The sequence below is a fragment of the Gadus macrocephalus genome, chromosome 14, assembly GCF_031168955.1.
Source record: "Gadus macrocephalus chromosome 14, ASM3116895v1".
In the NCBI taxonomy this organism is placed as follows: domain Eukaryota; kingdom Metazoa; phylum Chordata; class Actinopteri; order Gadiformes; family Gadidae; genus Gadus; species Gadus macrocephalus.
In genome coordinates, this window is record NC_082395.1 from 18,237,031 (window position 1) to 18,249,530 (window position 12,500).

The 12,500-nt window shown below is 46.1% G+C and overlaps 1 protein-coding gene across 1 annotated transcript in view; it reads left to right on the forward strand.

Moving 5' to 3' along the window:
• The window catches only part of LOC132471868 (protein TANC1-like), a 37,536-nt gene that overhangs the window by 5,427 nt on the left and 19,609 nt on the right, over positions 1–12,500 (forward strand). Inside the window, exons 4-9 of the mRNA XM_060071195.1 lie at positions 823–944; positions 4,958–5,246; positions 6,723–6,983; positions 9,544–9,657; positions 10,345–10,632; positions 11,901–12,016. Of these exons, the coding sequence (XP_059927178.1) occupies positions 823–944; positions 4,958–5,246; positions 6,723–6,983; positions 9,544–9,657; positions 10,345–10,632; positions 11,901–12,016 (1,190 nt within the window). The remainder of the gene's footprint in view (positions 1–822; positions 945–4,957; positions 5,247–6,722; positions 6,984–9,543; positions 9,658–10,344; positions 10,633–11,900; positions 12,017–12,500) is intronic.

Genomic DNA, 12,500 nt, shown 5'->3' on the forward strand with positions numbered 1-12,500 from the left:
GGTGACCCTGTGGTTGGAGCTGAAGCTCCCTAAACAGTTATAAATTAGAGTGTCACATGGCGTTGTGTCAACAAATCAGTGCAGGAGGAGCGATAGGGGGCTCATTGTCATTCACTCCCTGGCTCCCTGCGTTGGAGCGCTACCGGGTCCGCCACACTTAGACAACAACACACACACCTCCGACAATACTCTGTCTCTCTCCCTCTGCTGTCACTCTCCTCCCTCTAACAGTGTCTGTGTCTCTTTCGATCTCTGTCTCTCTGTCAATCTTTCTGTCTATCAATCTCTCTCTCTCTCTCTCTCTCTCTCTCTCTCTCTCTCTCTCTCTCTCGTCTCTCTCTCTCTCTCTCTCTCTCTCTCTCTCTCTCTCTCTCTCTCTCTCTCTCTCTCTCTCTCTCTCTCTCCATCCATCTCTCTCTATCCATCTCTCTCTGTATTAATGTCTGTCCCCCTACTTCTCTCACTGTTTCTCTCTATGTATCTATGTGTCTCTATTATGTCTATATCAATCTCTCTCTCTGTCCTTGCAAGTAATGCCTGTGATCTCCTTATTAGGTAAATAGAATATCTAGCCTTTATTTTCTATATTTTCTATATATAATTTCAGATATATATATAGTATATATGATGATGAGACAGCTGTCTGTTATGTCATCAATTCACGACAGCTGCGGCTCAAGGATTCCCTCAAATGTACATCTCACGTGTAGTTTTTTTTTGTGTGTGTGTGCGCCCGTGTGTTTCTGTGTGTTTTCATGTGTGTGGGTGTGCCTGCATGTGAATGTGCCTGTGTGTGCGTCCATGTTTGTGTTTGTGTTCCAGAGGTCCTGACCGCCCCCCCAGCGTGGCTCCGTCCTGCCGCCCCAGGAGCTGATGACCAGACTATGCTTGCTGCTGGAGACCCCGCCCACCCAGCGACCATGGAGGATCTCAGGGAGAGCATGGTAGGTCACGGGATGTCCTCTCTGTGTTGTAGAACTCCAAGCCACTCGCGTATTATACCATGAGGTTGCACTCCTATGAGCACAGCCATACCTGTATCATTCTGGACCAAGGCGACCCCTGACCCCTTCTCTCAATCAGCCCACAGCTGGATTCAACAGAGTTAGTATTTTGACAATATTTGACTGTAGGCAAAATAAGGGTATATTAACACATTATTATAATGTTCAGTTACATGTCATATATAAGCCTTAATGAGGAGCTAATCATTAACAAAACGTATATTTTTTACGCTTTTACTTGATGAGGAGGTAATCGTAAACAAAACCAGGGCTGTTAAAGGTCTTTTTTACCGCCAGGTCTGATGTTGTTTAGCCATTAGAAGCCATGTCGAAATCGACCCTCGAGTCTCGTGAGTTCCAAGTTGCAGTGTCCGCCGTATGATGGATGGATCAGCCTCCCAGTTGGCGCAGTCCCCTGGATAGGCTGGTAGACTGAGCATCAGTCATAGCAGTCAAGCATCTACAAATGTATATTCATGTTTTGTAAATGAAACTTTCATCATTAACTAAAGGCCTATTAATTAATGTTTTGTTAATAATGACTGAATCCTTCACAAAAAGCTTAAAAATTACTTGAAGACTGAACGGAATAGCGTCAGATCAATATTTTTTGTATGTTTCTCTGTTGTTCCTTCAAGCTGTCAATGTGTCTCCAGTGTGCACAAAAGCATAGCTTGAGTGAATGATTAAAACTACAAGTCATAGTAGTTCTAGGCTACATGCATCTCTCCTTTGTAAGTTGTAGTAGTGCTAGGCTTCACGTATCTCTGTAACTTCAAGTTTAAGTGCTGCTGGGCTACATGTATCCCTCTATCTGTAAGTTGTAGTAGTGCAAAGCCACATGTAATTTTAGTGGCAAGTCATACTATTGCTAGGCTAGTGCTATGTATCTCTCTGGAAGGTAGAAACAGTGCTAGGCTAGGTGTCTCTCCACCTCTATCACTGTAGATATAAACAGTGCTATAGGCAAGGTGTTTCCCTCTCGCCATCTCTGTGGCTATAAACATTAAACAGCACTAGGCTAGGTGTTTCTTTGTCTCTGTATATGCAGCGCTAGGTTGGTTTCCCTATCTCTTTGGGTAGAAACAGAGCAAGGCAAGGTGTTTCTCTATCTCTGAAGATATAAACAGAGCCATGCTAGGTGTTCCTCCACCTCTATCTCTTTAGATATAAACAGAGCTAGGCTTGGTATTTCTCCATCTCTGTAGAAAGAGATATTGCTAGGCTAGGTTTTTCGCTATATTGTAGGTATAAAGAGCACTAGGCTAGGTGTTTCTCTATTTGCAGGTCTTAACAGGGCAAAGCTAGGTGTTTCTCTATATCGGTAGGCATGAACAGCAGCAGGCTGGGTGTCTTTCGGTCTCTGTAGGTATGAGCAGCACCGGGCTAGGTGTTTCTCTCTCCTTGCCTCTCCGTTGCTCGGCCTTGGCCCACTTTCTCAGCCTGATTGTAGCAGCTGAGCTCCACATAGGGCTCGCCCTATCACGCAGTGCTCAGAGCAGAAAGTGGGCTCGCAGCAGAGATAGCCGAGGAGAGCTCAGGGACCTGCTCGCCTTGTCTGCCTCCTGTATCCCTGCGACTTAGATACTGTATACACATGGATGGATACCCATCTGTGTTACATACTGTATACATAAGGATAGATACCCATCTGTGTTACATACTGTATACATAAGGATAGATACCCATCTGTGTTACATACTGTATACATAAGGCTAGGTACACACCTGTGTCGCATAGCCTACTGGTATACATGGATACATCAGTGAAGATGTCCATAACTATTTATATTGGTCGAGGTTTTTAACGTTGCTTAACGTTTTTGCGTAGAATCTAATAGTGACTGATCTTAGGCCGACAGATATGTAGGTAGTCGGTATGTCAGTCCCTGCTGAATTATACTTTAACCAGCCCTCCAGAAGAAGATCTGATGTGTATGATCTCTGTAATGCGCCGGGGGCGGGGTGGAGGAGATGGGCGTTGGGCTACAGCCTGAACCTCTCATGTGCTTTTCCTTCAGCTAGAATCTGAGACATTTCCATTTCCATTGCTCCGGGCAGTGCGGTGGAGAATAGAGATATAAGACAATCGGCTAACCAGCGTTGGATGAGGCCATGCTAGCGAGCAGCACCAGAGAATCTGGGGTCTCTTGATCTCGGCAGGACCAGAGTATCTTGGATCTCTTGTTTCCAGCAGGACCAGAGTATTTGGGGTCTATTGGTCCCATCAGGACCAGATTATCTGGGGTCTCTTGGTCACATCAGGACCAGAGTATCTTGGATCTCTTGGTTCCAGCAGGACCAGAGTATCTGGGGTCTCTTGGTCACATCAGGACCAGAGTATCTGGGGCCTCTTTGTCCCAGCAGGGCCAGAGTATTTGGGGTCTAATGGTCCCATCAGGACCAGAGTATCTGGGGTCTTCTGTCCACCCCACTTCACACGGGTGCGCTAGTGGAAAAAGGGTTCAAACCAAGCTCTGTGGAACAGCTCTGGTCCTATTCTGCCCTCGGTGGATAGGTTCTGGTCCCCGGTGATCTCGTTACTCAAAGTGATGGACAACAGAAATCCCTGATTGACTTCTAATTATGTTGTTAAGGGTTTCCACGGTGGGCATTTAGCAACAGCAAATGATGTTCTACTAAATCCATTGAGATTTCCCCTAGTTTCAGTCAATCGATTTCCTTCAAGCTGATTTACTAGGTGGAGTCTGTTTTGCCCTCTGGCTAGGTAGCCAGGCTGGTGACCAATGACTGTGCATCACATTACAGCAAAGGAACAGCGCAGTCGAGCTGTGCTGTTCCAGACTTTGAGGGAGAAATACCCCTACAATAGCCTATTTTGAGATGTGTATTAATATACTGTTGGATTGTGTGTGAATGATGTCTGTTTCTTTTAATGTTTTATTTTTTATCTATATAATCATTTACAAATCACAGAGGGATGTAAACAGCTACCGAATATCTAGTCAGGAAAATCTCATGAAGTGTATGTTGGAGTGTGTGTGGATGATGGCTGTTTATTTTTTTATGTGTACAATAATTTACATATCAAAGAGGGATTTACACAGCTACCGAAAATCTAGTCAGGAAAATCTGGTAAAACAAAAGCTGGTTTTATCAGCCTTTTTTACCTGGCCCTTGTCAGACTGATTATACTCTGGGGTGAGTCTGCAGACATGTTGCACATTGAGCAATCTATGTGCACAGGTTAAACCAGCCATCAACGCCCACAGTCAGGGATAGATCTCCTGCATTGCAACATGGAGCACCAGACAATGTATCATCCTTTTCAAAACGTACAATCAACCGGCTTCCACATCACCATCCAGCATCCTTTGTCTAGAGGAGCCCAGGAAAAGTCCCTTTTGTTGGATTTCTCCAGGCAAAGAATGCAGAAAGTGTGTGCTGTGATGGCTGATTTAACCTGTGCAAATGAATTGCTCGATGTGCAACAGGTGTGCAGCTTCATCCAGCCCTAGGCACCAGTCAGTCTAACTCGGGCCAGGTCAGGCTGTTTAAACCAGCCATCATCCACAATTACAATTAATGACTGTAATGTAAACATCAATGAATAATGTGAATGTAAACATAAATAACTAATGCATACGTTAACATACATCGATAAATGTCAATATATATACTGATGTAAATTTCAATATATAGGACTCTTGTAAATTAAATCACACATTCATTCATTTGAATGTAAATATAAATGACTAATGCAAGTGTCATCATAAAGCTATTAATCTAAATATGATGTGAATGTGAATTTAAATGAACTTCCTGTGTGTGTGTGTGTGTGTGTGTGTGTGTGTGTGTGTGTGTGTGTGTGTGTGTGTGTGTGTGTGTGTGTGTGTGTGTGTGTGTGTGTGTGTGTGTGTGTGTGTGTGTGTGTGTGCGTGCGTGCGTGCGTGCGTGCGTGCGTGCGTGCGTGCGTGCGTGCGTGTGTTGCAGTGCCAGGAAGCCAGTCCCAGCTCCACCCTGACCTGTAGCTCCGCCTCCCCTCGATCGGACAGCCCCACCTCCTCCTCCTCCAACAACATGATACCCACTACCGGGGCGCCCCCCTCACCGGGTCCCCATTCTGGACCCCCGGCACCCAGCGCCCCCTTTGGGCCCAGGAGTGTCTCGGGGGCCCCTCACCCCGGGCCGGCCCCCAGCCCGGGGCTCTGTCCTGGGGGCAGCCCCTGGCCCGGCCGGAGCCCCACCTCCACCCTGGAGAGCAAGGACAGCGGCATCATAGGTACGAGAGGGGGGGTCCCAACGCTGGGTCTTATCATAGTAACAACACATTTCATTTGAAGGAGCCTTTCTCGTCCCTCAAAGACAGAACAGAGAATAAGGACAGAGAAAATAATAACAACAGTATTAGACGTAGCAATTGGCATCAGATGGAATAGACAGTTTTGAACAGATGTGTTCTGAGTTGTGATTTGAAAATGGGGGAATGAATGGGTCATCAACCTCATTCACATTTACATTTAGGGCATTCAGCAGACGCTTTTATCCAAAGCGACGTGCAATAAGTACATTTGCCAGATGAAGTTGAAACAATATATATCGCTGTCGGTACAGTAAGGACGTTCAGAGTACCAAGTGCAAAGCATTAACCAGTAAGTACGTACATTAAGTGCCAGGACGAACAACAGACAATAAGTAGGAGTGGGTGGGACGAGCTGGCTATGCAGAGCCAGGTGAAGTATTTCACTTTCATTATTACAGAGAATAATGTATTTATAAGACTATGTATCATCCCAGACATGACACTGTTTAGGTTATTTGTGCCCCTAAAAAGTAAACGCACACGACAGTGGAGTTGAAGCAGAGAGAGAATGACGTAAAGCATAGTACCACCATTGTAGTCTCCCAGGTGTTTCTGAGTCCCATAGTGTTCGTGGGGTCTTGCAGGGTTTGTGGGGTCTTGCAGGGTGTGTGGGGTCTTGCAGGGTGTGTGGGGTCTTGCAGGGTGTGTGGGGTCTTGTGGTGTTTCTGGGTCCCTGTATGGTGGATCCTTGTCACGCCAGCCGTGTCCGTCCACCATCTCTCCATTACTTGTGGCCACCTCAGCCTTAAGCCCTTGCCTTCTGTCAGAACTAGGACACTAGTCCTGTCTTTGTTACTTGTGTGTCTGATCCTGCTAAAATAGGACACGTTTCCTCCCTAAATAGAGATGTATTTATAGATAAATACAAAGGGCCAGGGACCACATACAGTATCATACAACCATTTCAAACATCCCATAAAAATGTATGGAGATTAAATATCTTAGATAGCCTAACCCTCGCCCTCCTTTACTTAGGCCTGTTAACTTGACTTTGCTATTTTCTCTGACTCTAACTACCTCCACCCTTAAACCACCACCATCACCCTTACACCACCCTAACAACCACACACCCTCGCCACCCTATCCACGACAACCGCCCTATCCGCCACTACCACCTCCACCACCACCACCACCCTAACCCCCACAACCACCACCACCACCACCACCCTAACCCCCACAACTACCACCACCACCACCACCCTAACCCCCACAACTACCACCACCACCACCACCACCACCCTTACCACTGCCACCATCACCACCACCCTAACCCCCCCCTACCCCTACCACCACCCTCACATTCTCCACCACCACCACCACCACCACCACTATCCCCCTTACCACTGACGCCTTCACCACCTTCACCACCTCCACCACCTCCACCCCCTGCCTCAGCCACCATCACCAGCTCGTCGGAGAACGAGGAGCGGGGCTCTAGTGTGGAGCTAGCCCGAGAGGAGGGCAGCGCTGCCGCCCCGGACCCCCCGCCGCCGCCCGGCTCGCTACGGAACAATCTGGCGCTCCTCAAAGACCAGGCGGAGACAGGACCAGACATCACAGCGCCCAGGACTCCACCCCCGCCCAAGAGGCCCCTCCCACAACGCAATGCCCACACCACCTCCTCCTTGGTGCTGCCGCGCCCCAACTCAGTAGCAGGTAGAGGGCTTTATCTTCTCTCCTATCTCTAACCTACCGTATCTCTCCTATGTCTAACCCACCGTATCTCTCCTATCTCTAACCTACCGTATCTCTCCTATCTCTAACCTGCCGTATCTCTCCTATCTCTAACCTACCGTATCTCTCTCTATCTTCTCTCCTATCTCTAACCTACCGTATCTCTCCTATCTCTAACCTACCGTATCTCTCTTTATCTTCTCTCCTATCTCTAACCTACCGTATCTCCTATCTCTAACCTACCGTATCTCTCCTATCTCTAACCCACCGTATCTCTCTCCTATCTCTAACCTACCGTATCTCTCCTATCTCTAACCTACCGTATCTCTCTCTATCTTCTCTCCTATCTCTAACCTACCGTATCTCTCTCCTATCTCTAACCTACCGTATCTCTCTTTATCTTCTCTCCTATCTCTAACCTACCGTATCTCTCCTTACTCTAACCTACCGTATCCCTCCTATCTCTAACCTACCGTATCTTTCCTGTCTCTAACCTACCGTATCTCTCCTATCTCTGTCCTACCGTACCTCTTTATCTTCTCTCCTATCTCTAACCTACCGTATCTCTCCTATCTCTAACCTACCGTATCTCTCTTTATCGTCTCACCTATCTCTAACCTACCATATCTCTCCTATCTCCAACCTACCGTATCTCTTTATCTTCTCTCCTGTCTCTAGCCTACCGTATCTCTCTCCTATCTCTAACCTACCGTATCTCTCATTATTTTCTATCCTATCTCTAACCGAACATATCTCTCTTTATCTTCTCTCCTATCTGTAACCTACCGTATCTCTCTTTATCATCTCTCCTATCTCTAACCTACTGTATCTCTCTTTCCTATCTCTAACTTACCCGATCTCTCTTTATCTTTTCCCCTATCTGTAACCTACCGTATCTCTTTATCTTCTCTGCCATCTCTACCCTACCGTATCTCTTTATCTTCTCTGCCATCTCTAACCTACCGTATCTCTTCATCTTCTCCACTTTCTCTTACCTACTTTATCTCTCTTTATTGTCTCTACTATCTCTTACCTATCTTATCTCTCTTTATTTTCTCCCCTATTTCTAACCTACCAAATCTCTCGTTATCTTCCCTTTTAGAGTCTTAGATTGTCTTTGAATTATTTATTACATAAAATGTTCCTTTCATGTCTTTATTGTTATCTATTTGCGTCTATGTTAAACATCAAGAGTGTGCAATTTGACATATTATGAAACTCATGATTCCCAATGTGACACGAATCAAAACGAACAGCTATATCTGCCTATGTCTTTTTAATGATGTGTTTAAATGCAGAGCACTCTGAAAAGCCTTGTGTTTGAAGGGTGCTAAATAAATAAAGTAGCCTCAGCTAACACTAGCGGCAACGCCAGCAGCAGCAGGGCCAGCGTGTTGTGAGTGTGGTCGCGGAGGAGGAGGCGTTGCCAGGGTAACGCAGATGGGAACTCCACCCTTCCATGTGTCCGGCGTTCCTCTCCGTCCACTGGATGAAAAGGCTACGTCACGACTCACGGGCAGGACTCGTGATCGTGCTCCTCCACCACTCTCTTCCTCTCTACCTGAGAAGACTGAGTGATCCTCTATAGACAGGCAAGGCAGAGCTGGGAGGGACAAAGCCTGGATAAACACCTGGATATAATAACCCATCTCTCTCTCTTGAATCCACTTCAGTTATTTCTTTCACAGTAGATCATATCTTTGCACTCAATTCAATCTCTTACAGAGTATCGTTGATTACATTTCATATCCAAATTAAATCTATTATACCTACTTCAGTCTAATATAATATGAGTTTGGAGTCTAGTGGTGAACTGAGAGGAGGAGGAGAGAGAGGGACTGTATTTGTGAAGTCAATGAATCACAAGCGTCATTAATGGGCTCTTCTGTGTGATCTGCGATACTGCTCTGCGTCTTCCGGACGTCATTTCCACAGTTCATTCAATCTGTTCTGATTCGATATCAGACAGGCCCGTGCTACTACCCACCGGGGTGTGGTATGCTGGTCTTCTGGCTAACTGGTCTTCTGCCAGAGGATTAATAATCCATCTGGAGAGGATTTCCCCTGTCAGGAGAAGGGGCGGTAGCACACAGCGTCAGGGAGTTAGTTAGTTAGTTAGTTAGTTAGTTAGTTAGTTAGTTAGTTAGTTAGTGGGTAAGGTTGAATGCGTTTAACAATGTTATTCACTGTTCTGTTGTCAAAAGGAATTCCGATGAGTGTCACTTGAGTGCCTTCTAATTGGTTCCCGCTCTCATTCTGCCAATAGGATAAGTTTGACTGCTCATTAACACAGCGTCGTCCCCTTTAGATCAATAATACCCCAGTTATTGATCATTAATTGAAACGGTGCCATCAATTAGTGATTCCTCTCCAGCGATGCCCAACATCTCCTTCTGTTAGCCGTCGTCATGGCGACGGCAGCAGCGTATCCCAACACTGCATTGCGAACCATCTTGTCCTTGTACATGATCCACAGCTCTGAGTCTCACCCTCTGCTCTTCTGTCTCTCTTCTCCCCCCTCCCCTCTGTGTCACACCCAAAGCGACCAGCTCCACCAGACTGGAGGATCTTGGGTATTTGGACGCACGGCGAGACGCAGGTCATCGCGGTTCTGTAAGGAAACACAAGTCGGTGCGGTCACACCACGACTCCAGAGGTAATGATCAGAATAACAACTAGAAAATGCATTTCCGGCAGAAAATGCAGTGAGTGCTGTAGTGCAAATTTAGGTCAGAAATATTTTATCGTAAAGCCACATAGTTTAAGACGTAAAGAAATGTTAAACGGCTTTAATCAAGTGAAGGGATTTGAACAGAGACTAAATGGAGTAAACAATGTAAACATGCATACCATTTAAAACGTTGGAATACAATGGAGATAACATTTGAGACTTTAAGCGTCAGGCTTTGTACACGTACCGGACTGCTGCTCTGGGGTCAGAGGTCAGAGGTTGTACAGGTACCAGACCACCCCCCTGGGGTCAGAGGTCAGGGGTCAGCGAGCGTACACGTACCAGACGATGTACACTTATGTACCAACTGAACTGACCGGCCAAAATCTGCAAATATCTCCTATTTCTCTCCCTCCATATTTGTCTTCTCAACAAAACTCTTTGTTTTCTCTCTCTCACTCTCCTATTGTTCTCTCTGTTCTCTTACTCTCTCTCTCTGTCTCTCTCTCTCTTTGCTTACGTGTCACTTACACCAACTAACACAATACTTCGCTCTCCCTCCGTCTCTTTCTCTCTCTCATTCCCTCTTTCTCTCTCCCTCTCCCTCTCTCTCTCCTCTATGTATATCTCTCCATCTGTCCTCTCTACTCTCTTTCTATGTCTCTCGCCCAGGGAGGTTGGCGCCCTTGAAGCAGACTGACATCATGCTGAAGCCGCTCCTGTTTGAAGTGCCCGGCGTTACCGCGGAGACGCCCTTCGTGGGCCGTGATTGGCTGTTTGTCCGCCTGGAGGAGGTCCTGAAAGAGTGCAGCGTCTACGAGGGCCGGGGGGCCGTCATCGTCGGGAACGCCGGCTCCGGGAAGACGGCCATCATCTGGCGTCTGGTCATCCTCAGCTGTCATGGCGGACGTGTACCACAAGGGGGCACCATGCCAGCCAGCCCCAGCTCCTCCCCCAGGGGTAAGAACCAGACATTTCCTTAACTTTAGTTTGATCTTTAATCCACTGCGACGAACAATAACAGCTTTCAAACCACGAGGATACGACCCAGAAAGTTCTGAAGAAGAAGACGAAGAAAAAGAATCATGGAAGTATAGTATCAAATAGGCAAACCGCCTGAAGTGCTCCAAGATAGAAACAAGGGATTAAGTATTTTCATCTATTCTTTAAATGGGCCAAGATGCAGTCTGAACAGATGAGTTTTCAGCCCGCGGCTGGCAGATGATGGTTAGGGTTTCAGCTGTGCTGATGTCAGTGGAGAGCCTGTTTCACAATTGTGGCGCCAGGACTGCAAACACTCAGGGTTTTGTTGTAGGGGTCCCATCGTAGTGAGGGCGTAGCAGGTCGTTGAGTAGGCACAGACCGCATTGGACGGGCTTGGGTGCATGGTCTGAAAGAACCTGTAAAACCCTCGTCCTTGAATCTTCTCAACTGTGTGGACTTCCCATCAAGTACCTAGCCCCCTGAGACAGACAGGTTTCACAAACCTACAGGATCAGGGGAGTGGCCAATCGAAATCTTCAGTGTTTATCGTGGAGGTTCAGGCAGATTCTGCAGGTACGGCTAGGCTGCTGAATTGTACCAGATCACTGTCCTCCAGAAGCTGTGAGAACCCACTCTCCTAGTTTGGACAGGAGGTTCTCCTTGTCTCCTACGAGGGATGAGATGTTTTCCATGACACTCAAATGATTGCTCCTGAATCCTACCTACAGCCTCCCAACCTGCTCCTCTATATTCACTGTCTATCCCCTACCTGCTCCTCTATATTCACTGTCTATCCCCTACCTGCTCCTCTATATTCACTGTCTATCCCCTACCTGCTCCTCTATATTCACTGTCTATCCCCTACCTGCTCCTCTATATCCACTGTCTATCCCCTACCTGCTCCTCTATATTCACTGTCTATCCCCTACCTGCTCCTCTATATTCACTGTCTATCCCCTACCTGCTCCTTATGAGTTTGCTTTATTTTCCCTGTTTAACCCCTACCTGCTCCTTAACGACCTTTATCTGTACTGTCCAATCTGTTAACGCTCCTTAATGACCTATATACTGACTGATTAACCCCTACCTGCTCCTAATGACCTGTCTCTGTACTGACTCTGACTGATCTGTCTCTGTACCTGCTCCTTAATGACCTTCATTTACTGTAAGTCTCTTTAGATGAAACGTCTGGCAGACAACTATATGTCTACTGAATACGAACTATGTCCGTCTATCTGCCATAGGTGGGGGGAGAAAGGCAAAGCCCACCCCCAAGACCCCTCCAGACCCCCTGTCCAATCAGAACACTGCTTCAGCTGCCACTCACTCAAAAGAGCCAATCAGATGCCTGGCCGCCAAGGTACAACAGACACACGCATATATTGTATAGATTAATTACGAAAACACTCACACACGCATAGATTATCTACCAAACAGACACACACTTACATATTCACATATTATATAACGTCAACGTCAAATTATAATACATGATAGTTTGTAGATGGTAGATGTTCAATACTCTATAGTAGAGGGTCGTTTTTAAATAATAGATGATAAATTCTTATAGTAGAGGGGAGTGTGTAGAAAATAGATGATTAATTCTTACAGTAGAGAATAGTTTGTAAAATGATGTCGTTCAATACTTTATAGTAGATGATATATGAAGATAATAGATTGTCAATACTTTATACAAGAAGATAGTTTGTAAATTAATGATGATCAATACTTTATAGTTGAGGATAGTTTGTAGATTAAAGATGATCAATACTTTATAGCAGAGGATAATTTGATAGATGGAAGATGATCAATACTTTATAGCAGAGTATACTTTGATAGATGAT